The sequence below is a fragment of the Somniosus microcephalus genome, chromosome 21 (assembly GCF_052327205.1).
Source record: "Somniosus microcephalus isolate GS21.2 chromosome 21, FLI_Smic_1.0, whole genome shotgun sequence".
Classification (NCBI taxonomy): Eukaryota; Metazoa; Chordata; class Chondrichthyes; order Squaliformes; family Somniosidae; genus Somniosus; species Somniosus microcephalus.
In genome coordinates this window covers 11,202,921-11,229,418 of record NC_141007.1, presented here as the reverse complement: position 1 = coordinate 11,229,418, position 26,498 = coordinate 11,202,921, and the positions used below count along the sequence as shown (strand labels likewise).

At 54.8% G+C, this 26,498-nt stretch overlaps 1 protein-coding gene across 1 annotated transcript in view; it reads left to right on the top strand.

Annotated features, from left to right (window-relative positions):
• The first annotated feature begins 969 nt into the window (after positions 1 to 969).
• Positions 970 to 26,498, top strand: part of LOC147102591 (baculoviral IAP repeat-containing protein 7-like) — a 43,683-nt gene continuing 18,154 nt past the window's right edge. Inside the window, exons 1-3 of the mRNA XM_085963237.1 lie at positions 970 to 1,792; positions 17,533 to 17,632; positions 25,959 to 26,040. Of these exons, the coding sequence (XP_085819363.1) occupies positions 1,093 to 1,792; positions 17,533 to 17,632; positions 25,959 to 26,040 (882 nt within the window). The 5' untranslated portion in view covers positions 970 to 1,092. The remainder of the gene's footprint in view (positions 1,793 to 17,532; positions 17,633 to 25,958; positions 26,041 to 26,498) is intronic.

Sequence of the window (26,498 nt, the reverse complement as noted above, 5' to 3'; positions counted from 1 at the left end):
ACTCACTCTGAAAGTGATTACTTAGTGCAGTACCGCAGGGGTCAGACTCCCGAGACTGAGACTGAGCAGGAAGCGATCCGACCAGTGATAATGCATGATTGGCTGCATTATTTAATTTTAAGTGACTTTGCTGGTTTTTGGGGTTCTGCTAATTTGTCTTACCCTTGTGCTCTGTGGCGTCACTAAAAGGAAGCTACGAGAGACTCTGGCGTAAATACGTGCAATAGTTAGAAAGCTTATTGGAGGCTGCTTACGAGTTGCCATGGTTATAAGGTTCGCTAATGGCGTGAAACTGTTCTTGCTCTCACTATAGCCGTTCGTTCTCATACAGTTCGAGTGACCAAAGATGTTGTTTTAAAGCTAGAATCAGACAGCAGCTCCAAGTACTTGGAAAGGATGGAGAGTGAGGAGAGGGGGAGTGTGGGGAGGGGGAGTGCGGAGAGCTGGAGTGAGGAGAGGGAGAGTGCGGAGAGGGAGAGTGCGGAGAGGGGGAGTGCGGAGAGGGGGAGTGCAGAGAGAGGGAGTGCGGAGAGGGGGAGTGCGGAGAGGGGGAGTGCGGAGAGAGGGAGTGAGGAGAGGGAGAGTGCGGAGAGCTGGAGTGTGGAGAGGGGGAGTGCGGAGAGGGGGAGTGCGGAGAGAGGGAGTGCGGAGAGGGGGAGTGCAGAGAGAGGGAGTGCGGAGAGGGGGAGTGAGGAGAGGGAGAGTGCGGAGAGGGGGAGTGCGGAGAGGGGGAGTGCGGAGAGGGGGAGTGCGGAGAGAGGGAGTGCGGAGAGGGGGAGTGCGGAGAGGGGGAGTGCGGGGAGGGGGAGTGCGGGGAGGGGGAGTGCGGGGAGGGGGAGTGCGGAGAGGGAGAGTGCGGAGAGGGGGAGTGCGGAGAGGGGGAGTGCGGGGAGGGGGAGTGCGGGGAGGGGGAGTGCGGAGAGGGAGAGTGCGGAGAGGGGGAGTGCGGAAAGGGAGAGTGCGGAGAGGGTTAGTCTGGAGAGGGGGAGTGCGGAGAGTGCCCAGAGGGGAAGTGCGATCCCCTCTGACCCCTACAGAATTGAGGTCTGCAAGCAATTCCCTTACACAGGTGATCCCTCGCTGACCCACGACATGGCCAAGGCTGGGCTGCATTGCCCTGGCAACCAGCTCCGTTGCCTGGAAGTTGGGACTGCAGTGGGTGTCTGGTACCTCGGCGGAGGAGCCTTTGGGGATCCCAGTCGGCTTCATCCCGTCTCTAAGCTCTCCATGCTGGCTGATCCCATTGCGGGGCTCCGATGCGAGGGTCTGGGGCCCGCCCGCGCCGACACTGAAGGAACTGACTGTCAGAAGAGCGCGCAGGTTCCCGATCCACCCCGAGGCCCCCAGCATCCGACCGCTCCTTTCCCCAAGCCCCTGACTGGATGTGGTGAGAGTCACTGGAATGAAACGCCCACCCGGCGCTTGAGGCCAGAAGACGGGCTGCCGAGAACATTCCAGAACCGGCCAGGCTTCCGTAGTGCCATCTTGAGACGCTGGTCGCCAGGCGGCCAGCCCAGGCCGGAGCGGGGGAAGCGCTGCCCTCCGCGCACCTGCGCCTGCGCCTTCGACCTCGGCAGACGTGGCCCAGACCCCGGCGCAAAGCTGCAAGAGGCCGACGCGGTCGACGGCCAAATCATTAGCCAGCTCCAGCGGATGAGCATGGAGGAGCCAGCGCCGCCAATCAATGTGGAGATGGAGGCAGAGGAGGCGAGACTGAGCACCTTCGAAAACTGGCCGGCCTACATCACCATCCAACCACCGGACCTGGCCCGGGCGGGCTTCTTCTACACGGGTAAGGCCATCTCACACCTCTTCAAAACCTGTGGACCACACCAAACTGGGGGGCATAGTTAATACAGAGGAGGACACAATACAGGAAGACATTAATAAACTTGCAGAAGGGGCGCGTAATTGTCAAAGAACTTCAATATAGATAAGTGTGAGATGGTACGTTTTGGTAGGAAGAATACGGAGGCCACATACTCTTTGGAAAATAAGTGTCTCAATGGGGTAGAGGAGCAGAGGGATCTGGGGGTACAGATACACAGATCACTAAAAGTAGTGACGCAGGTTAATACGGCCATTAAAAAAAGCAAACAAAGCATTGGGGTTCATTTCTGAGGGATAGAAATTAAAAGCAGAGGAGTTATGTTAAACTTGTGTCGAACCTTGGTTAGACCACACTTGGAGTACTGTGAACAGTTCTGGTCTCCTTATTATAAAAAGGCACTGGAGAAGGTGCAAAAAACGTTTACTAGAATGATACCAGAACTGAGGCGTTATAACCATCAGGAAAGATTGAAGAGGCTGGGCCTTTTTTTTCTGGAAAAGAGAAGGCTGAGGGGTGACCTTATAGAGGTCTTTAAAATTAAGATGGGGTTTCGACAGGGTAGACATAGAGAAGATGTTTCCACTTGTGGGGAAGAGCTAAACTTGGGGCCATCAATATGAGACAGTCACTAATAAATCCAACAGGGAGTTCAGGAGAAACCCCTTCACCAGAGAGCGGTGAGAATGTGGAACTCGCTCCCACAGGGAGTGGTTGAGGCGAATAGTATCGATGCATTTAAGGGGAAGCTAGATAAATACATGAGGGAGAAGGGAATGGAAGGATGCGGAGTCGGGGGGAGGGTGGGAGGAGATAACTAGAGTGGAATGAGGCTCGTGTGGAGCATCAGCACCGGTACGAACATGTTGGGCTGAACGGCCTGTTTCTGTGCTGTAACTTCTAAGTAATTATGTATGTAATACGTCGGCTGGTTTTAAACTTTTGATTAAAACTGTGCTTCTCCCCGCCCCGCTTCCCTCTGTAAATTTAAGACACAGTGGGTGTGGGGTGGGGGGTGGGGGGAGGTGGGGTTCATTTTAAATTTGGCCAATGGTGTAAAACTGGACAGTTATTGAATCTGCCGCCCATTGTCACATCCATTGGCTTCAATAGAAGTGAAAGTCGGGTGTTGTGTTTAACGAGTGGCAGAGTCGATATCACCCTGTCCTACACCAAAGTTAAAGTTACCCCAAACATGCCTCAGGCTTGGTTGGCGGTCACACCAATGATTTATAAAGCAAAGAGTTCTAAGAAAGAACTTTCTTGATCAGTATGTTTCCATCCCAACGAGGAAGGAAGCCGTGCTGGATCTAGTTCTGGGGAATGAAGTGGGGCAAGTGGAGCATGTTTCAGTGGGGGAGCACTTGGGGAACAGTGATCATAACATCGTCAGGTTTAGAATAGTTATGGAAAAGGACAAGGTACAATCAAGCGTAAAAATACTTAACTGGAGGAGGGCTAACTTCAGTGAGTTGAAAAGGGATCGGGCCCAGGTGGCAAGCAGTAATTCAACAACGGGAGGCCTTCAAAGAAGAGATGGCTCGGGTATAAGAGTAGACACATTCTCTCGAGGAGGAAAGGAAGGGCAAAGCTAGAGCTCCCTGGATGACTAAAGATATAGGCCTAGAAATTCACTAGCCTTAGCGCCGCTTTTGAGGCGCTAGAGGGACTAGCGCCAGAGTTATGGCCAGTTTAAAAATTCCCTGGGGCCCTAAATCGGCGTTGCACCGGTAGCGCTGCGCCGGCACCGATGACGTCATCGGTGTGCGCAGCGTCCCGGTTGCCGTGGTAACCCGCCCGAACTCCAAAATTGAGTTGCGGCCGCCTCGCCCGTGGCAGCCGCAAGCAACGTTCTGGCAGAGGTGCCTTACTCCAGTTTGCGCCGGCGCATTAAAGGCCCCGCGGCGGCCGGCCACTTTCCCGCCGGCCGCCTGCCTGCAGCTCCCTCCCCGGACTTCTCCCCGCCCCCCCCCCGGAACAGATGCAAGCCCGGCACTTGTCCGAGGTGCCGGGCTCATTTTTAAGCTGATTTGCGCGGGCCGCGGCCGGGTGCAGGCAGCTCCTCCTTAACGGGAGGAGGAGGCCTGCACGTCCCCAGCCTGCCGCACCGCATCGGGTGCCGCAGCGCCGGAATTGCGGCGCGAAACGGCAGTTAGCGCCGATGTACCGCCGCAAAGACCCTTCAGTAGCGCCGGCAACCGTTTGGGCGCGGCGCCACTGAATTTTTGGCGCGCGCAGGGGACTTAGCGCCGGCACTAACTTCCGGCGCTAAAGCCCTGGCTAAGCCAAAACCCAATTTCTAGGCCATAGAGATTAAAATGAGACAGAAAAAGGAGGTTTATAATACAATAGAGAACCAAGCTGAATATAGAAAGTACAGATGAGATCTAAAAAAGGAAATAAGAGGGGCAAAGAGAGAGTATGAGAATAGATTAGAGGCCAACATAAAAGGGAATCCAAAAGTCTTTTATAAACACATAAATAGTAAAAGGGTAGTAAAAGGGTGGGGCCGATTAGGTGCCAAAAACTATCTTCTTGTGGAGGCAGAGGGCGTGGCTGAGGTACTAAATGAGGACTTTGCATCTGTCTTCACTGGAGAAGAGGATGTTGCCAATGTAGCAGTAAAGGAGGAGGCAGTAGTGATATTGGACAGGATAAAAACAGATAAAGAAGGTACTTAAAAGGCTGGCAGTCCTCAAAGTAGAAAAGTCACCCGGTTCAGATGGGATGCAGCCTTGGTTACTGAGGGAAGCTAGGGTGGAAATTGCAGAGGCTCTGGCCACAACCTTCCAATCCTTCTTGGATATGGGGGTGTGCCAGAGGACCGGAGGATTGCAAATGTTACACCTGTTTACAAAAGAGGAGAGGGATAAACCCGGCAACTACAGGCCAGTCAGCCTGATGTCAGTGGTGGGGAAACCTTCGGAGACAATGGGAGGAATTTTAACCCCAAAAACCGGGTGGGAGGTTAAAATGTTAGAAATCTGAATCCCTACCCCAATCCGCCTCCAACCCGCTCACTTCCGCTTTTAACGGAGGCGGGACGGGGGATCGGGCGGCCAACCCACTCGCAGGATCCGGTTGGCACTTTAAATATTATAATGAGACTGTGTGCCTCATGTGGAAGCAGCATTTTAAATTGAACTCTGGGCGGCTGGCAATGTCCCTCCTGCGTGGCCTGCCTCCTGCGCGGACCACCTCCTGCACGGCCTGTCTCCTGCGCAGACCACCTCCTGCACGGCCGGCCTCCTGCGCGGCCGGTCTCCTGCGCGGCCGGCCTCCTGCGCAGACCACCTCCTGCGCGGCCTGCCTCCTGCGCGGCCCGCCTCCTGTGCGACCTGCCTCCTCAAACACGCGGCCCATTCAAACTTTTGCGCATGCGCGGTATCTACAATATAAAAGCTGGTGAGCGGCCTGTGCGGGACCTCGCCAGATAACCCGCCAGCTAAAGGAAGACGAGGACTGCTGGATCCAGGAGGTAAGAGCCTTTCAACTGACCTGCTGGATCCAGCGCCCCGTGTCGCCAATCCCCCTTGATTGGACGCCCCCCCCCGTCCCATCAAATCGCCCCCACCCCCGACCCATCCGATCGCCCCCACCGACCTTTCCGATCTCCACCCCGACCATTCCAATCTCCCCCCGACCATTCCGATCTCCCCCCGACCCCTCCGATCTCCCCCCCAACCCTTCCGATCTCCCCCCACGACCCTTCCGATCTCCCCCACCCCCGACCATTCTGATCTCCCCCGACCCCTCCGATCTCCCCCCGACCTTTCCGATCTCCCTCCGACCCCTCTGATCTCCCCCCGACCCCTCCGATCTCCCCCCGACCATTCCGATCTCCCCCCGACCCCTCCGATCTCCCCCCCGACCCTTCCGATCTCCCCCCCGACCATTCCGATCTCCCCCACCCCCGACCATTCTGATCTCCCCCGACCCCTCTGATCTCCCCCCGACCCTTCCGATCTCCCCCCGACCTTTCCGATCTCCCCCCCGACCATTCCAATCTTCCCCACCCCTGACCTTTCCGATCTCCCCCGACCTTTCCGATCTCCCCCCCGACCCTTCCGATCTCCCCCCCGACCATTCCAATCTCCCCCGACCCCGCTGATCTCCCCCTGACCCTTCCAATCTCCCCCCCCGACCATTCCGATCTCCCCCCGACCCCTCTGATCTCCCCCCGACCCCTCCGATCTCCCCCCCGACCTTTCCGATCTCCCCCCACGACCCTTCCGATCTCCCCCCCCGACCTTTCCGATCTCCCCCCGACCCTTCCAATCTCCCCCCCTGACCTTTCCGATCTCCCCCCGTCCCTTCCAATCTCCCCCCCCGACCATTCCGATCTCCCCCCCTGACCTTTCCGATCTCCCCCCGACCCTTCCAATCTCCCCCCCCGACCCTTCCAATCTCCCCCCCCGACCCTTCCAATCTCCCCCCCGACCATTCCGATCTCCCCCGACCCTTCCGATTTCCCCGCCCGACCATTCCGATCTCCCCCCGACCATTCCGATCTCCCCCCGACCCCTCTGATCTCCCCCCCTGACCTTTCCGATCTCCCCCCGACCCTTCCAATCTCCCCCCCCGACCATTCCGATCTCCCCCCGACCATTCCGATCTCCCCCCGACCATTCCGATCTCCCCCCGACCCCTCTGATCTCCCCCCGACCTTTCCGATCTCCCCCCGACCCTTCCAATCTCCCCCCCCGACTATTCCGATCTCCCCCCGACCCCTCCGATCTCCCCCCGACCCCTCCGATCTCCCCTCCGACCTTTCCGATCTCCCCCCCCGACCCCTCCGATCTCCCCCCCCGACCTTTCCGATCTCCCCCCCGACCTTTCCGATCTCCCCCCGACCATTCCGATCTCCCCCCAACCCCTCTGATCTCCCCCCGACCCCTCCGATCTCCCCTCCGACCTTTCCGATCTCCCCTCCGACCTTTCCGATCTCCCCCCCCGACCTTTCCGATCTCCCCCCGACCCTTCCGATTTCCCCCCCCGACCATTCCGATCTCCCCCCGACCATTCCGATCTCCCCCCGACCATTCCGATCTCCCCTCCGACCTTTCCGATCTCCCCCCCCGACCCTTCCGATCTCCGCCCCCGACCCTTCCGATTTCCCCCCCCGACCATTCCGATCTCCCCCCGACCATTCCGATCTCCCCCCCGACCATTCCGATCTCCCCCCGACCCTTTTGATCTCCCCCGCCCCCCCCCGGCCCTTCCGATCAGACCGCAACCCCCTCTCCGGCCTCCAATCCATCCCTCACTCCTCTCTGCTCCCCGGCTGCAGCCTGGTGCTGCAGGTCTTCCCGCCTGACAGCCATCCTCTCAACCTGGCTGGCTGGCTGTGGGCGGGAAACAGAGAAAAAAATGTTAATCAGGCCCTGCTGTTAAATTCTCCAAGATTTCCCAACTGCAATCCAGGTCCCTCCCCGCCTCCGAGTTAAAATCCTGCCCAGTAATCCGGGCCAAAATTAAAAGGCATTTGGAAAGGTATGTGTAACATTTGCATATTGAATTATCATTGGCCCGCAGGCATCTGTAAAGAATACCTATTATATTCACATGTGATCACATGCTGAGTTGTCATTGGCTTGTAGGCATCTGTAAGGGGTCCTAACTCCATCTTGTCCACACTGTGCTGTATGATTGAGATCACAGACCTGATGCTTCATAAAAGAGTTAAACTGTAATACTCCGTTGTCCTGCAATTTATTAGTTTTGTACAAAATGTGCAAAACAAGACATGGTGTCAGAACAGTGATTTGAAATGGACATCATTGGAGCTCCCTTACCTCGAATGGATTGGGAATCTTTGAACTTACACAGAGAATGGCGCAAGTTTAAGCAACACGTGGAGTTGATGTTCTCGGGCCCGTTGAAAAGCAAAGGGGAGGAAGAAAGATGCAGCGACCTACTCCTGTGGATCGGAGAAAAAGGGAGAGACATTTTTAACACATGGTCTCTCACCATGGATGAAGCAAAGGTACTGAAAAGTTATTTTAACTGTTTTGAAGCATATGTGATGCCCAAGACAAATACGATATTCGCTAGGTACAAGTCTCAGAAGAAAGTACAAGGAGCTAGTGAGTCGTTTAAACAGTTCGTGACTGAGTTAAAACTGCTGGTAAAAGACTGTGGCCTAGAAATTCGGTGGGCTGTGCCACCAGTTAGCATCTAAAGAGGGCACTCAGTGGCTTTAGCGCCACTGGCCACGCTTCCCGCGATATTTAGCGGGGCGCTAATGGCGGCGTTAGCCTGTAGCGCTGCGCCGCCACCAATGACATCATCGGTGTGCGCAGCGCCCCGCTACTGCCCCGAGCGCAATATTGGGTCGCGCCCCCCCCGTAGCACCGGGGCCTACCTGTGGCGGTAGTGGCGCAAATTAAGGTGGAGGTGCGGGGCTGCCATTTTTTCGGTGGCCACCTGCCAGCACCTCCTCGCGCCGCCCTCCCCGGCCTCCTAATCCCCCCCCCCCGGGCAGTGCCAGCTGTGTCCTGAGCGCCCCGCACATCTCCTTGGTGCCGGGCTCCTTTGCCGGCACTCGCGATCGGTGATCGCGCTGGTGCAGGCCCCTCCCCCTTAAGAAGGGGAGGAGGGCCTTCAGTACCGCAGCACGCCGTGCCGCAGCATGTGGCGCTGCTGCACGTAGCACTGCAATATTCAGTTTGAGTGCCCCAAGCGGGAGGGCGCAAGCGGCTCCGCCCAGAGCGCAAATTCCGGTGCCCAGGCGAGCTTGGCGCCCCAAACGCGGCGCCACCGAATTATTAGCCCTGTGAATATGTGGATAAAGATGAGATGGTCAGAGACCGCATCGTGTTTGGAATACATTCAGCTAAAGTGAGAGAGAAACTTTTGAATGTTGGGTCCGGGCTAACGCTGGACAAAGCTATGGACATAGCTAGATCGCACAAGATAGCCCAAGCACAGTTGAAAACCATAACCGGCGCCACGAGCAGCTCGAGTGAACAGACAATGCACGCAGTTAATAGATACACACCAAAGAACACCGCCCAAAGAGCGTGTTTCAGAACAGAAAGAACAGAGAGAGTTCTAAAAATGAACGACACAGACATAAAATGCTTCAAAAACTGTGGATATTGTGGAAACAACTGGCATGCAGAAAAGGAGCAATGCCCTGCCAAAGGAAGGCAATGTACTAAATGTGGTAAACGGAACCACTTAAAGTTTGCAGGACTGTTTTTTGAATAGCAGTACACACAGTGAGTGACAGCCAAATGCCAAATAGAGAGCCAAATGCAGAGGAACTGTTTATTGATTCTGTGTCACAGAAGAAACAGATTTCAGAGACTGAGCAAGCCTTTGCTGATATTGAGATAGGAAAACAGGGCACAGAGCTTAAGTTTAAACTAGACACTGGATCTCTGGTTAATGTAATTCCTCTGAGTGAGTATCACAGCTTGAAGGATGAGTGTGAGCTACAGCCCACCTCACGCAGACTGACCAGCTATGGGGGTGAGCAGCTCATTGTAAAAGGCACATGCGTGATGAAATGCAAGTACAAAGAAAGCGACATGATGTTGGACTTTTACATTGTTGACACTCGAGCACCTCCAGTGCTAGGTCTAAAGGCATGTTTAGACATGGACCTCGTCAAGCTAGTGCTATCATTGACACCACCAATTGAGAAGCAGACAGTCATGGAGGAGTTTGCTGACGTTTTCAAAGGAATCGGACTATTCCCAGGTGAATGCACTATTCACCTTGACCCAGCAGCAACCCCTGTGGTTTGCCCACCGAGAAGGATACCCCTTGCTCTACGTAGTCGCCTGAAGGAGGAGCTGCAGAGCATGGAGAACACAGAAATCATCGTCCGGGAAACAGAACCGACAGAGTGGGTCAACGCGTTAGTAGTGGTTGAGAAACCACGTACAGGCAAGCTCAGAGTCTGTCTCGACCCCAGAGATTTGAACAAGGCTATCAAACGCCCTCACTACCCCCTACCAACGCTAGATGACATCACACCCAAGCTCGTGGGAGCACGTTACTTCAGTGTAATGGACGCACGATCAGGATACTGGACTATCAAGCTCACGGAAGAGTCATCTAAGCTAACAATGTTCAACACACCATTTGGACGCTACCGATTTCTGCGTTTACCATTTGGTCTTAGCTCAGGATGAATTCCAGTGGAAGATCGACGAAACCTATGAAGGCCTCGACGGGGTAGTCGCAGTCGTAGATGACATCCTCATCTATGGCAGGAATAGAGAGGAACATGACAGGAACCTCCGTGCGATGCTACAAAGATCACGGGAGAAAGGTATCTGGCTCAACCCCGGGAAAAGCATAATCGGATCCACCGAGATCAGTTATTTCGGGCATCGCCTCTCAACTGATGGCATTAAGCCGGATCCAGAGAAAATCTCCGCCATCAAGAAGATGGAGCCGCCGAAGAACCGCGCAGAACTAGAGACAGTACTAGGCATGGTTAACTACTTAGCCAAGTTTGCCCCGAGCCTCTCCGAAATCAACGCACCCGTGCGTCAGTTGCTCAAACAATCCAATGAGTTCCTGTGGGACAAACAACATGACACAGCATTTCAGAAAATGAAAGACCTAATCACCAGAGAACCAGGACCAGTTCTTGCCTACTTCGACCCCAACAAAGAGCTCAGACTACAAGTGGACGCGTCAAAGTACGGACTAGGCGCAGTATTACTGCAAGAAGGAAAGCCCATCGGCTACGCTTCCAGATCTCTCACAGACAGTGAAATCAACTATGCTCAAATCGAGAAAGAGCTATATGCAATTCTGTTTGGACGTAAGCGTTTCCACCAGTACGTCTATGGCCGACAAGTCATTGTGGAATCCGACCACAAGCCTCTCGAGTCAATCATGAGGAAACCACTAGCCGCAGCCCCACCAAGGCTACAGAGAATGATCCTTCAGCTACAGAAGTATGACTTCACAATCATTCACCACCCAGGCAAAGACATTCCTGTCGCAGACACGCTCTCCAGAAAGTCCCTTAGCTACCAGGACAGCAGCCTCAGTGAAGGCATGGATGTGCAGGTGCACATGGTGTACAACAGCTTACCTGTGAATGACTCAAAACTGAAGGAGATCCGAGCAGCAACAGAGAAAGATGCACAACTCACACTGCTGAGCAAAGTCATACATGAAGGATGGCCTGAGGAAAGGAGGAAATGCCCTCGGAGCATATCTGAATTCTGGAACCACAGAGACGAACTGTCACAAATCAACAGAATCATCTTCAAAGGGGAGAAAATCATCATTCCTACCAGTCTCAGAGAAGAGATGTTGACAAAAATTCATGCTGGACATATGGGCATGGAAAAATGCAAACAAAGCCCGGAATGTGCAAACACATTGAGGACACTGTCGGAAAATGTTCCATTTGTCTAGAACGCCGCCCATCAAATGTCAAAGAGCCCATGATACCTCATCGTATCCCAGACAGGCCCTGGCAGGTCGCGGCAACAGATCTGTTCACATGGAACAACGGGGACTACATAGTGACTGTTGATTACTACAGCAGACTTTTTGAACTGGACAAGCTTCACAGCACCACATCTGCAGCTGTGATCCACAAGCTAAAGGCAGCCTTTGCCAGGCATGGCATTGTAGAGACTTTAGTCTCAGACAATGGCCCCCAATACAAATCAAAAGAGTTCGAGTCGTTTGCCAAGGCATGGGATTTCACGCATGTCACATCAAGCCCACATTACCCTCAAAGTAATGGCCTTGCTGAAAAAACTGTCCAGATTGCAAAAACACTCATGGACAAAGCCAAAGCGGACAAAAGAGACCCCTACATCAGTCTCCTTGAGTACCGCAACACTCCGGTTGACAACTTCAAGTCACCAGCACAGCTGTTGATGAGCTGCAGACTTCGCTCAATCCTTCCAAGCACCAACCAGCAGCTGCAGCCAGAGGTCGTCAGTTGCAAGCAAGTGCATGCAAAACGTGTACAGAGACAGCAACACCAAAAGAGATACTATGACAGGTCAGCTAGACTACTGCTGCCGCTGCACAATGGAGAATCCGTCAGGATCCAGGAGCATGACTACTGGAAGCCAGCAGTCATCATCCAGCCAGCTGACACTGAGCGATCGTATCACGTCCGCACCCCAGAAGGACAGGTGTACCGCCGCAATCGTAGGCACCTCCTGAACACCAAGGAACAACACTGTCATTCCGACGAGAGGATCAGTTCAACAGAGTGTGATGAACAGAACAATACACAAAACACATCATACTTACCTGAACCTAAACCTGAACCTGATTTGTTGACCGATTCAGGAGCATGCTCAGTTCCATACTGCAGTGTATGTACCTTTAAGAGAGAACTACTTTTACAGCTCCTGTATACTGTAGTACCGGCAGTGACCACACCTGTATATAAGCCTTGCGCATGCCTCTGTACCCCCAGTCTTGAGACTACCCTACTCCAGTAGATACCTGTTGATTGTTAAGTTACAGCATCCGTGTGGTTATTGAAAAACATCATACTCTCAGAATCACGGATCTAACACATACCACACAAGGTCGGGACGAGAGGTCAAGCCTAGAGTTATCCTTGATTTGTGAACTGTCAAAGGGTGTAGGCGGATCGCTGCCCTAAAAAAAACCTGTACATCGTTATTGAAACGTTGAGATGTTTTCAGTGCTAGTTAAATGCTGAGTTTACTTACATGTTTATGCTGCCGAGAACATTATGTAGAAGAAAGGTTTAAAAGTAATGCATAACATCTTTCTTTTAAAAGAAAGGGGATGTAACATTTGCATATTGAATTATCATTGGCCCACAGGCATCTGTGAGGAATACCTATTATATTCACATGTGATCACATGCTGAGTTGTCATTGGCCTGTAGGCATCTGTAAGGGGTCCTAACTCCTTCTTGTCTCCACTGTGCTGTATGATTGAGATCACAGACCTGATGCTTCATAAAAGAGTTTAAACTGTAATACTCCGTTGTCCTGCAATTTATTAGTTTTGTACAAAGTGTGCAAAACAAGACAGTTTGGACTAATAAATGAAAGTCAGCACGGATTTGCTAAAGGTAAATCATGTTTGACTAACTTGACCGAGATCTTTGATGAAGTAATGGGGAGGATAGAGGAGGGTAGTGTGATTGATGTTGTGTAAATAGACTTTCAAAAGCTGCTTGACAAAGTACCACATAATAGACTTGTTAGCAAAATTGAAGTCCACGTGATTAAAGGGACAGTGGCAGCACGGATACAAAATTGGCTAAAGGACAGAATGCAGAGTAGTGGTGAACGGTTGTTTTTCAGACTGGAGGGAAATGTGCAGTGGTGTCCCCCAGGGGTCGGTATTAGGACCCCTGCTCTTTATTATGATATACATTACTGACCTGGACTTGGGTATACAGGGCATAATGTCAAAGTTTGCAAATGACACGAAGCTCAGAAATGTAGTAAACAATGAGAAGGATAGGAACAGACTTCAGGAAGACATGGACAGACTGGTGAAATGGGCGGACACATGGCGGATGATATTTAACGCAGAGAAGTGTGAAGTGATACATTTTGGTAGGAAGAATGAGGAGAGGCAATAGAAACTAAAGGGTACAATTTTAAAGGGGGTGTAGGAACAGAGAGACCTGGGGGTGTCTGTACACAAATCATTGAAGGTGACAGGACAAGTTGAGAAGGCTGTTAAAAAACATATGGGGTCCTTGGTTTTATTAAAAGAAGCATAGAGTGCAAAAGCTACGCTAAACCTTTATAAAACACTGGTTAGGCCTCTGCTGGAGTATTGTGTTCAATTCTGGGCACCGCACTTTAGGAAGGATGTCAAGACCTTGGAGAGAGTGCAGAGGAGATTTACTAGAATGGTCCCAGGGACGAGGGACTTCAGTTATGTGGAGAAACTGGAGAAGCTGGGCTTGTTGTCCTTAGAGCAGAGAAGGTTAAGGGGAGGTTTAATGGAGGTGTTCAAAATTAGGAGGGGTTTTGATAGAGTAAATAAGGAGAAACTGTTTCCAGTGGCAGGAGGGTCGGTCACCAGAGGACACAGATTTAAGGTGATTGGCAAAAGAGCCAGAGAAAAGGAAGAAAGAAAGACTTGCAGAGACAACGTGAGGAGAATGTTTTTACAGCGAGTTGTTGTGATCTGGAACGCGCTGCCTGAAAGGGTGGTGGAAGCAGATTCAATAGTAACTTTCAAAAGGGAATTGGATAAAGTAAGCATGCAGGTGCAGCAGGCGGTTAAGAAGGCAAATGGTATGTTGACCTTCGTAGCGAGAGGGTTCGAGTACAGGAACAAGGATGTCTTGCTGCAGTTGTACAGGGCCTTGGTGAGACCACACCTTGAGTATTGTGTGCAGTTTTGGTCGCCTTATCTGAGGAAGGATGTTCTTGCCATGGAGGGAGTGCAGCGAAGATTCACCAGGCTGATACCTGGGATGGCAGGAATGACGTTATGAGGAGAGATTGGGTCGGTTGGGCTTATACTCGCCTAAGTTTAGAAGAATGAGAGGGGATCTCATTGAAACTTACAAAATTCTAACAGGACTAGACAGACTAGATGCAGGAAGGATGTTCCTGATGGTCGGGGAGTCCAGAACCAGGGGTCACAGTCTAAGGATAAGGGGTAAGCCATTTAGGACAGAGATGAGGAGGAATTTCTTCACCTAGAGAGTGGTGAACCTGTGGAATTCTCTACCACAGAAGGCAGTAGAGGCCAATTCATTAAATATATTCAAGAAGGAGTTGGATATATTTCTTAAGGCTAAAGGGATCAAAGGATATGGGGAGAAAGCAGGGACAGGGTACTGAATTTGGATGATCAGCCATGATCTCATTCAATGGCGGAGCAGTCTCGAGGGGCCGAATGGCGTACTCCTGCTCCTATCTTCTATGTTTCTATGATAAATACTTGAACTGGAAAGATTTGCAGGGCTATGGGGAAAGAGCAGGGGGAGTGGGATTAATTGGAGAGCTCTTTCAAAGAGCCGGCACAGGCACGATGGGCCGAATGGCCTCCTTCTGTGATGTATCATTCTATGATTCTATAATTACATTTACCCGCCCTGTTTCCATATACCTTCAACCCCCATTTCCTTCATCAACCTATCTAATCTAATCTTCAATGCTGACATAGATTTTGCCTCAATAACTAATCCTGGCAGTGAATTCCACAGCCTCACAACTCTCTGTGTGAAGAAGATTCTCTGTTCTAAATCTCTGACATTTAATCTTGTGCAGCACTGAGGGAGTGCTGCACTGTCGGGGGTGCCACCTTTCAGGTGAGACGTTAAACCGAGGCCCCGTCTGCGCTCTCAGGTGGATGTCAAAGATCCCAGTGTACTATTCGAAGAAGAGCAGGGGAGTTCTCCCCAGTGTCCTGGAGCCAATGTTTATTCCTCAATCAGCGTCACTAAAAAACAGATGATCTGGCCATTATCACATTGCCGTTTGTGGGATCTTGCTGAGCGCAAATTGGCCACCACGTTTCCTACATCACAACAGTGACTCCACTTCAAATGTACTTCATTGGCTGTAAAGCTCAATGGGAGGTCCTGAAGTTGTGAAAGACACTATATAAATGCAAATCTTTCGTTCTTTTCTGTCCGTTAGAAGTTTCAGTCATAATTTCTGGGCACCAGTTCTGAAAGCCATAGTCGTTGAATTCTTTTTAAATTATAGGGCAGTATTAAGAATTTCTCGGGACACAGAATCAGTTATAAGCTGACCCGGTTTCCCAGGCGCTTTAACACTGACTCAACCACAATAATGGGTGATGTTGAATGCATTTACTAGGAATTATTCGGAGGTTTACTTTGGATCGTTCAAAACCAGGAGAGGAGAGGGTTAATGAACATCAAATCCCAGCTGGAGGTGAGTGTGAACAGGACTGACCTCACCGGAGGGGAGAAGCAAAATTAGGGCTTCGAGCTCTGAACTAGGTCGGCAGTCAGTCCTGGGATCACTACAGTGGGGGTTCTAACCTCGCGCACGTCCACTGCATTTTAACAACTAAAATGATTGTGTAAAACTGCTGACACGTGTCCTGCGCGTGGACTTGCTGTCCCACGTGCCACATAAAGAGCTGATATCCTGGGGAAATCTCGGTGAAGCTGAAATCCCCCAAGACCCCCAACACACTGACACCCCGAGACCCCCAACACACCGAGACCCCCAACACACCGAGACCCCCAACACGCCGACACTCCCAACACACCGAGACCCCCGAGACCACCGAGACTCCCCGAGACCCCCAACACACCGAGACCCTCAGAGACCCCCAATACACCGAGACTCCCCGAGACCCCCGACACACCGAGACTCCCCGAGACCCCCAACACACCGAGACCCTTAACACACCGAGACCCCCGAGACCCCCAACACACCAAGACCCCCTGAGACCCCCGACACACCGAGACCCTTAACACACCGAGACTCCCCGAGACCCCCAACACACCGAGACCCCCAATACACCGAGACCCCAACACACCGAGACCCTTAACACACCCAACACACCGAGACCCCCAACACACCGAGACCCCCCAAGACCCCCAACACACCGAGACCCCCAACACACCGAGACCCCCCGAGACCCCCAACACACCAAGACCCCCCTGAGACCCCCGACACACCGAGACCCTTAACACACCGAGACCCCCCGAGACCCCCCAACACACTGAGACCCTTAACACACCGAGACCCCCCGAGACCCCCAACACACCAAGACCCCCGAGACCCCCGACACACCGAGACCCTTAACACACCGAGACCCCCCGAGACCCCCAACACACCGAGACCCCCAACACACCGAGACCCCCTGAGACCCCCGACACACCGAGACCCTTAACACACCGAGACCCCCAACACACTGAGACCCCCCGACACACTGAGACTCCCCAAGACCCCCCGACACACCGAGACCCCCTAACACACCGAGACCCCCCGACACACCGAGACTCCCCAAGACCCCCGACACACCGAGACCCCCTGACACACCGAGACCCCCCGACACACCAAGACTCCCCAAGACCCCCCGACACACCGAGACCCCCCGACACACCGAGACTCCCCAAGACCCCCCGACACACCGAGACCCCCTGACACACCGAGACTCCCCAAGACCCCCCGACACACCGAGACCCCCTGACACACCGAGACCCCCTTAACACGCCGAGACACCCCAAGACCCCCCGACACACTGAGACCCCCCGACACACCGAGACCCCCCGACACACCGAGACCCCCACAACAGTTGCTTGTCCTGGCAAGGTGTGTCCCTCACCACTGCCCTGGCCCCTGACCCCTATCCGGAGATCCTCACCAGCCCCCCGCCCCCACCCCACCCCTGGAAAGGTGGACGTGGGTTCACATTGGGCGAGGGCAGGTTTGGTCTTGACTGTGGTTCCCCCCGTGGTTGACTAGCTGAGCTTCAGTCGCCGTCCAGTGTCACGCATGAAGAATGGTCACACGCGGGGGAGGGGTTGCCATAGCCCAGCGAGAGTCCGTGCCTGCAGCAGAGGGAGGGCGGGAACGGGAGAAGATGCTAATCGAGCTGTTTGTGTCACATTGCTTGGGTTCCAGTGATGAGCAGCACTGCTGTCCTGATCTGTGTGGAGGCCGCGCGTGTTTCTGGGTGGCCAGCGTGAGTCCTGCAGGGCTGACCTTCTGGGTATCGATCTGACTGAGTGAATGCACAGCTAATCATGTAAATTCCCTGTTGGACAGGACACCGTGACAACGTGAAATGTTTTCACTGCGATGGGGGTCTCCGAAACTGGGAGCCGGGCGATGATCCATGGACAGAGCACGCAAAATGGTTTCCACGGTACTGACCACAGACAGCTTAACGAGACGTGTGGCAGAGTGTGTTTCTATATCTGAGTGTGGCAGCCCATGCTACCTGTGTGCTGCCTGTGTGCGTGTGTCGGCCTGTGTTGTGTGAGTGCGTGTGTCGGCCTGTGTTGTGTGAGTGCGTGCGCAAGAGTGCAGGTGTGCTTGTGTCTTATTTGCTGATTATCCATTGTAAATTTGTGAATATGATTTATTTTTTAATCAGTGTGCATGTCGCTATACGTCAGTGGCATCCTGCCCACTGACTCCCACTGACACCCACTGACACCCACTGACCCCCACTGTCTCCCACTGTCTCCCACTGACTCCCACTGACACCCACTGACTCCCACTGACTCCCACTGACACCCACTGACCCCCACTGTCTCCCACTGACTCCCACTGACACCCACTGTCTCCCACTGACTCCCACTGACTCCCACTGACCCCCACTGACCCCCACTGTCTCCCACTGTCTCCCACTGACACCCACTGACACCCACTGACTCCCACTGACCCCCACTGTCTCCCACTGTCTCCCACTGACACCCACTGACACCCACTGTCTCCCACTGACTCCCACTGACACCCACTGACACCCACTGTCTCCCACTGACACCCACTGACACCCACTGTCTCCCACTGTCTCCCACTGACTCCCACTGACACCCACTGACACCCACTGACACCCACTGTCTCCCACTGACACCCACTGACACCCACTGTCTCCCACTGACTCCCACTGACACCCACTGACACCCACTGACACCCACTGTCTCCCACTGACCCCCACTGTCACCCACTGACACCCACTGTCTCCCACTGTCTCCCACTGACTCCCACTGACACCCACTGTCTCCCACTGTCTCCCACTGACTCCCACTGACACCCACTGACACCCACTGACTCCCACTGTCTCCCACTGACACCCACTGTCTCCCACTGTCTCCCACTGACTCCCACTGACTCCCACTGACACCCACTGTCTCCCACTGACTCCCACTGACTCCCACTGACACCCACTGACACCCACTGACACCCACTGTCTCCCACTGTCTCCCACTGACACCCACTGTCTCCCACTGACACCCACTGTCTCCCACTGACTCCCACTGACACCCACTGACACCCACTGCCTCCCACTGTCTCCCACTGACACCCACTGACACCCACTGTCTCCCACTGACTCCCACTGACTCCCACTGACACCCACTGTCTCCCACTGTCTCCCACTGACACCCACTGACACCCACTGACTCCCACTGTCTCCCACTGACTCCCACTGACACCCACTGTCTCCCACTGACACCCACTGACACCCACTGACACCCACTGGCCCCCACTGTCTCCCACTGACTCCCACTGACACCCACTGACTCCCACTGACACCCACTGACCCCCACTGTCTCCCACTGTCTCCCACTGACACCCACAGACTCCCACTGACACCCACTGTCTCCCACTGTCTCCCACTGACACCCACTGACCCCCACTGTCTCCCACTGACACCCACTGACTCCCACTGACACCCACTGTCTCCCACTGACACCCACTGACACCCACTGACTCCCACTGACTCCCACTGACACCCACTGACACCCACTGACACCCACTGACTCCCACTGTCTCCCACTGACACCCACTGACACCCACTGACACCCACTGACTCCCACTGTCTCCCACTGACACCCACTGACTCCCACTGACTCCCACTGACTCCCACTGACACCCACTGACACCCACTGACACCCACTGACACCCACTGACTCCCACTGACACCCACTGACTCCCACTGACACCCACTGACCCCCACTGACACCCACTGACTCCCACTGACACCCACTGACTCCCACTGACCCCCACTGACCCCCACTGACACCCACTGACTCCCACTGACACCCACTGACTCCCACTGACTCCCACTGACACCCACTGTCTCCCACTGACACCCACTGACACCCACTGACTCCCACTGACACCCACTGACACCCACTGACACCCACTGTCTCCCACTGACTCCCACTGTCTCCCACTGACACCCACTGACACCCACTGACCCCCACTGTCTCCCACTGACACCCACTGTCTCCCACTGACTCCCACTGTCTCCCACTGACACCCACTGACCCCCACTGTCTCCCACTGACTCCCACTGACACCCACTGACTCCCACTGACACCCACTGACCCCCACTGTCTCCCACTGACACCCACTGACCCCCACTGTCTCCCACTGACACCCACTGTCTCCCACTGACTCCCACTGACACCCACTGTCTCCCACTGACTCCCACTGACACCCACTGACACCCACTGACACCCACTGACTCCCACTGACACCCACTGACTCCCACTGACACCCACTGACTCCCACTGACACCCACTGACACCCACTGACACCCACTGACTCCCACTGACACCCACTGACACCCACTGACTCCCACTGACACCCACTGACACCCACTGACTCCCACTGACACCCACTGACTCCCACTGACACCCACTGACTCCCACTGACACCCACTGACTCCCACTGACTCCCACTGACACCCACTGACACCCACTGACTCCCACTGACACCCACTGACACCCACTGACTCCCACTGACTCCCACTGACACCCACTGACACCCACTGACTCCCACTGACACCCACTGACTCCCACTGACACCCACTGAATCCCACTGACTCCTCACTGTCTCCCACTGACACCCACTGACTCCCACTGACTCCCACTGACACCCACTGACTCCCACTGACACCCACTGACACCCACTGACTCCCACTGTCTCCCACTGACTCCCACTGACTCCCACTGACACCCACTGACTCCCACTGACACCCACTGACACCCACTGACACCCACTGACACCCACTGACACCCACTGACTCCCACTGACACCCACTGACTCCCACTGACTCCCACTGACACCCACTGACTCCCACTGACACCCACTGACACCCACTGACTCCCACTGACACCCACTGACTCCCACTGACACCCACTGACACCCACTGTCTCCCACTGACTCCCACTGACTCCCACTGACACCCACTGACTCCCACTGACTCCCACTGACACCCACTGACACCCACTGTCTCCCACTGACACCCACTGACTCCCACTGTCTCCCACTGACTCCCACTGACACCCACTGACTCCCACTGTCTCCCACTGACACCCACTGACACCCACTGACACCCACTGTCTCCCACTGACACCCACTGACTCCCACTGACTCCCACTGACTCCCACTGACACCCACTGACTCCCACTGACACCCACTGACACCCACTGTCTCCCACTGACTCCCACTGACACCCACTGTCTCCCACTGTCTCCCACTGACTCCCACTGACACCCACTGACTCCCACTGACACCCACTGACACCCACTGACTCCCACTGACTCCCACTGACACCCACTGACTCCCACTGACACCCACTGTCTCCCACTGACTCCCACTGTCTCCCACTGACTCCCACTGACTCCCACTGTCTCCCACTGTCTCCCACTGACTCCCACTGACTCCCACTGTCTCCCACTGACTCCCACTGACTCCCACTGTCTCCCACTGACACCCACTGACACCCACTGACTCCCACTGTCTCCCACTGTCTCCCACTGTCTCCCACTGACTCCCACTGACTCCCACTGTCTCCCACTGACTCCCACTGACTCCCACTGTCTCCCACTGACTCCCACTGACTCCCACTGACACCCACTGACACCCACTGTCTCCCACTGACACCCACTGACTCCCACTGACACCCACTGACACCCACTGTCTCCCACTGACACCCACTGACACCCACTGTCTCCCACTGACTCCCACTGACACCCACTGACACCCACTGACTCCCACTGACACCCACTGTCTCCCACTGACTCCCACTGACTCCCACTGACACCCACTGACACCCACTGTCTCCCACTGACTCCCACTGACTCCCACTGACACCCACTGACACCCACTGACTCCCACTGACACCCACTGACTCCCACTGACTCCCACTGTCTCCCACTGACACCCACTGACTCCCACTGACACCCACTGACACCCACTGACACCCACTGACACCCACTGTCTCCCACTGACACCCACTGACACCCACTGACTCCCACTGACACCCACTGACACCCACTGACTCCCACTGACTCCCACTGACACCCACTGACACCCACTGACTCCCACTGACACCCACTGACTCCCACTGACACCCACTGAATCCCACTGACTCCTCACTGTCTCCCACTGACACCCACTGACTCCCACTGACTCCCACTGACACCCACTGACTCCCACTGACACCCACTGACACCCACTGACTCCCACTGTCTCCCACTGACTCCCACTGACTCCCACTGACTCCCACTGACACCCACTGACTCCCACTGACACCCACTGACACCCACTGACACCCACTGACACCCACTGACACCCACTGACTCCCACTGACACCCACTGACTCCCACTGACTCCCACTGACTCCCACTGACACCCACTGACACCCACTGACTCCCACTGACACCCACTGACTCCCACTGACACCCACTGTCTCCCACTGACTCCCACTGACTCCCACTGACACCCACTGACTCCCACTGACTCCCACTGACACCCACTGACACCCACTGTCTCCCACTGACACCCACTGACTCCCACTGTCTCCCACTGACTCCCACTGACACCCACTGACTCCCACTGTCTCCCACTGACACCCACTGACACCCACTGACACCCACTGTCTCCCACTGACACCCACTGACTCCCACTGACTCCCACTGACTCCCACTGACACCCACTGACTCCCACTGACACCCACTGACACCCACTGTCTCCCACTGACTCCCACTGACTCCCACTGTCTCCCACTGTCTCCCACTGACTCCCACTGACACCCACTGACTCCCACTGACACCCACTGTCTCCCACTGTCTCCCACTGACTCCCACTGTCTCCCACTGACTCCCACTGACTCCCACTGTCTCCCACTGTCTCCCACTGACTCCCACTGACTCCCACTGTCTCCCACTGACTCCCACTGACTCCCACTGACTCCCACTGTCTCCCACTGACACCCACTGACACCCACTGACTCCCACTGTCTCCCACTGTCTCCCACTGTCTCCCACTGACTCCCACTGACTCCCACTGTCTCCCACTGACTCCCACTGACTCCCACTGTCTCCCACTGACTCCCACTGACACCCACTGACACCCACTGTCTCCCACTGACACCCACTGACTCCCACTGACACCCACTGACACCCACTGTCTCCCACTGACACCCACTGACACCCACTGTCTCCCACTGACTCCCACTGACACCCACTGACACCCACTGACTCCCACTGACACCCACTGACACCCACTGTCTCCCACTGACTCCCACTGACTCCCACTGACACCCACTGACACCCACTGACACCCACTGACTCCCACTGACTCCCACTGACACCCACTGACTCCCACTGACTCCCACTGTCTCCCACTGACACCCACTGACTCCCACTGACACCCACTGACACCCACTGACACCCACTGTCTCCCACTGACACCCACTGACACCCACTGACTCCCACTGACTCCTCACTGACTCCCACTGACACCCACTGACACCCACTGACACCCACTGACTCCCACTGACACCCACTGACACCCACTGACTCCCACTGACACCCACTGACACCCACTGACTCCCACTGACACCCACTGACACCCACTGACTCCCACTGACACCCACTGACTCCCACTGACTCCCACTGACACCCACTGACCCCCACTGTCTCCCACTGACACCCACTGACACCCACTGACACCCACTGTCTCCCACTGACACCCACTGACCCCCACTGTCTCCCACTGACACCCACTGTCTCCCACTGACACCCACTGACACCCACTGACTCCCACTGACTCCCACTGACACCCACTGACACCCACTGACACCCACTGACTCCTCACTGACTCCCACTGACACCCACTGACTCCCACTGACTCCCACTGACACCCACTGACTCCCACTGACACCCACTGACTCCCACTGACACCCACTGACTCCCACTGACACCCACTGTCTCCCACTGACTCCCACTGACACCCACTGACACCCACTGTCTCCCACTGACACCCACTGACACCCACTGACTCCCACTGTCTCCCACTGACACCCACTGACTCCCACTGACTCCCACTGACACCCACTGACTCCCACTGACACCCACTGACTCCCACTGACACCCACTGACACCCACTGACACCCACTGACACCCACTGACACCCACTGACTCCCACTGACTCCCACTGACACCCACTGACACCCACTGACACCCACTGACACCCACTGACTCCCACTGACTCCCACTGACACCCACTGACACCCACTGACACCCACTGACACCCACTGACACCCACTGACTCCCACTGACACCCACTGTCTCCCACTGACACCCACTGACTCCCACTGTCTCCCACTGACACCCACTGACACCCACTGACTCCCACTGACACCCACTGACACCCACTGACACCCACTGACTCCCACTGACACCCACTGACTCCCACTGACACCCACTGACTCCCACTGACACCCACTGACACCCACTGACTCCCACTGACTCCCACTGACACCCACTGTCTCCCACTGACTCCCACTGACACCCACTGTCTCCCACTGACACCCACTGTCTCCCACTGACACCCACTGACTCCCACTGACTCCCACTGACACCCACTGACACCCACTGACACCCACAGACTCCCACTGACTCCCACTGACACCCACTGACTCCCACTGACACCCACTGTCTCCCACTGACACCCACTGACACCCACAGACTCCCACTGACACCCACTGTCTCCCACTGACACCCACTGACTCCCACTGACACCCACTGACTCCCACTGACTCCCACTGAATCCCACTGACTCCCACTGACTCCCACTGACACCCACTGACTCCCACTGACTCCCACTGACTCCTCACTGAATCCCACTGACTCCCACTGAATCCCACTGACCCCCACTGACTCCCACTGACACCCACTGTCTCCCACTGACTCCCACTGACACCCACTGACTCCCACTGACACCCACTGACTCCCACTGACACCCACTGACACCCACTGACTCCCACTGAATCCCACCTGAAGGAGGTGTCGGAGCCTTGGCATATCCAAATAATGGGGTCTAACGCTTGTTTGAGGCCCCCCCGGTGAGATTGGTTTGCCCCGAGGCAGCCCGCTCTGGGCCGTTCCCTGTGCGCCCCCCCCCCCCTGACTAGGTCATCTGGGCGAGGAGGGCCGTTCGGTGCCACCTGCGGTTACTGTCAGTTGGCTATTCAACAGTGAGCAGCAGTGCAGCCGAACCCCATCGTTTCCGGGCTACATATGTTAATGGGGCCCAGCTGCATATGTTAATGAGGCCCCGCTACATATGTTAATGAGTCCCATCTACATATGTTAATGAGGCCCAGCTGCATATGTTAATGAGGCCCAGCTACATATGTTAATGAGTCCCATATACATATGTTAATGAGGCCCGGCTGCATATGTTAATGAGGCCCGGTTACATATGTTAATGAGTCCCGGCTACATATGTTAATGAGTCCCGGCTACATATGTTAATGAGGCCCGGCTGCATATGTTAATGAGCCCCGGCTACATATGTTAATGAGTCCCATCTACATATGTTAATTAGGCCCAGCTGCATATGTTAATGAGGCCCAGCCGGTAAAATGGACCGGCCCTCTTGCAGCACCAACAGGCCCACCGGCTCTACCAGCTAACCACGCAGGAGTTAACATTCTCCCTCTAACTCCCTTTAAACAGTAGGAGTAAGAGGGTGTTTGTCGTTCGCTGCCCGCAGCTATGGGCATTCTACATTGATGCCGCCTTATCTCCCAGCCCTGCTCATCTCCAGGCAACAAGCGGATCACAGGGGCATGGCCTGGAGTTTCTATCCGGCACACGCTGGGCATGGTGGGGGCAGTAGTGAGGCCTGAACGCTCCTGGGCTGGGGGAGAATCAGCCTGAGTTCCCACTCCTGCACCCTATCCAGTGGTCTGAGCTGGATAGTGCAGGCGTCAGGTGAGGACAGGGTCGGTGATGCTCCCTGTGGTTGAACGTCACCTACAGTGGTCACCTAGACAAGGTACTGGAGGGCAACTGATGCTGTACTCCTGCAAGGAGGCAGCGTCTTCAGGAGAATGTGGAGGAAGCTGGGCGGGGGGAGGGGAGTTAATTCAGTAAGTACAGTGTGATATTTGATAAATCTTAGGTTGTTTTCTGTAACTAGTTTTTAATGTCCTGCTTTTCCAGCTGCGAATTTTTACTCCAGGTGAAAGGGCGAGATTATGTGACCAGGATCCAGGAACTACATTCCGATATCTTAGAGTCAACGGTGGGCTTAATAATATTGGTGCAGTCATAATCTATGTGTCTGTGTGCGTCTGCACACATGTGTGCCTGTGTGCATGTGTGTCAGTATATGTGTGTGTTTTATTACGGTAAATGCGCTATGCAAATGCAAGTTGTGTGTGTGCGCACGTGTGTCTGAATATGTCACTGTGTGTGAGTGTCAGAGTGTGTGTGAGTGTCAGAGTGTGTGTGTGTGTCAGTGTGTGTGTGTGTCAGAGTGTGTGTGTGTGTCAGAGTGTGTCAGAGTGTGTGTGAGTGTCAGAGTGTGTGTGTGTCAGAGTGTGTGTGGGTGTGTGACAGCGTGTGTGTGTGTGTCAGAGTGTGTGTGTGTGTCAGAGTGTGTGTGAGTGTCAGAGTGTGTGTGAGTGTCAGAGTGTGTGTGTGTGTCAGAGTGTGTGTGTGTGTCAGAGTGTGTGTGAGTGTCAGAGTGTGTGTGAGTGT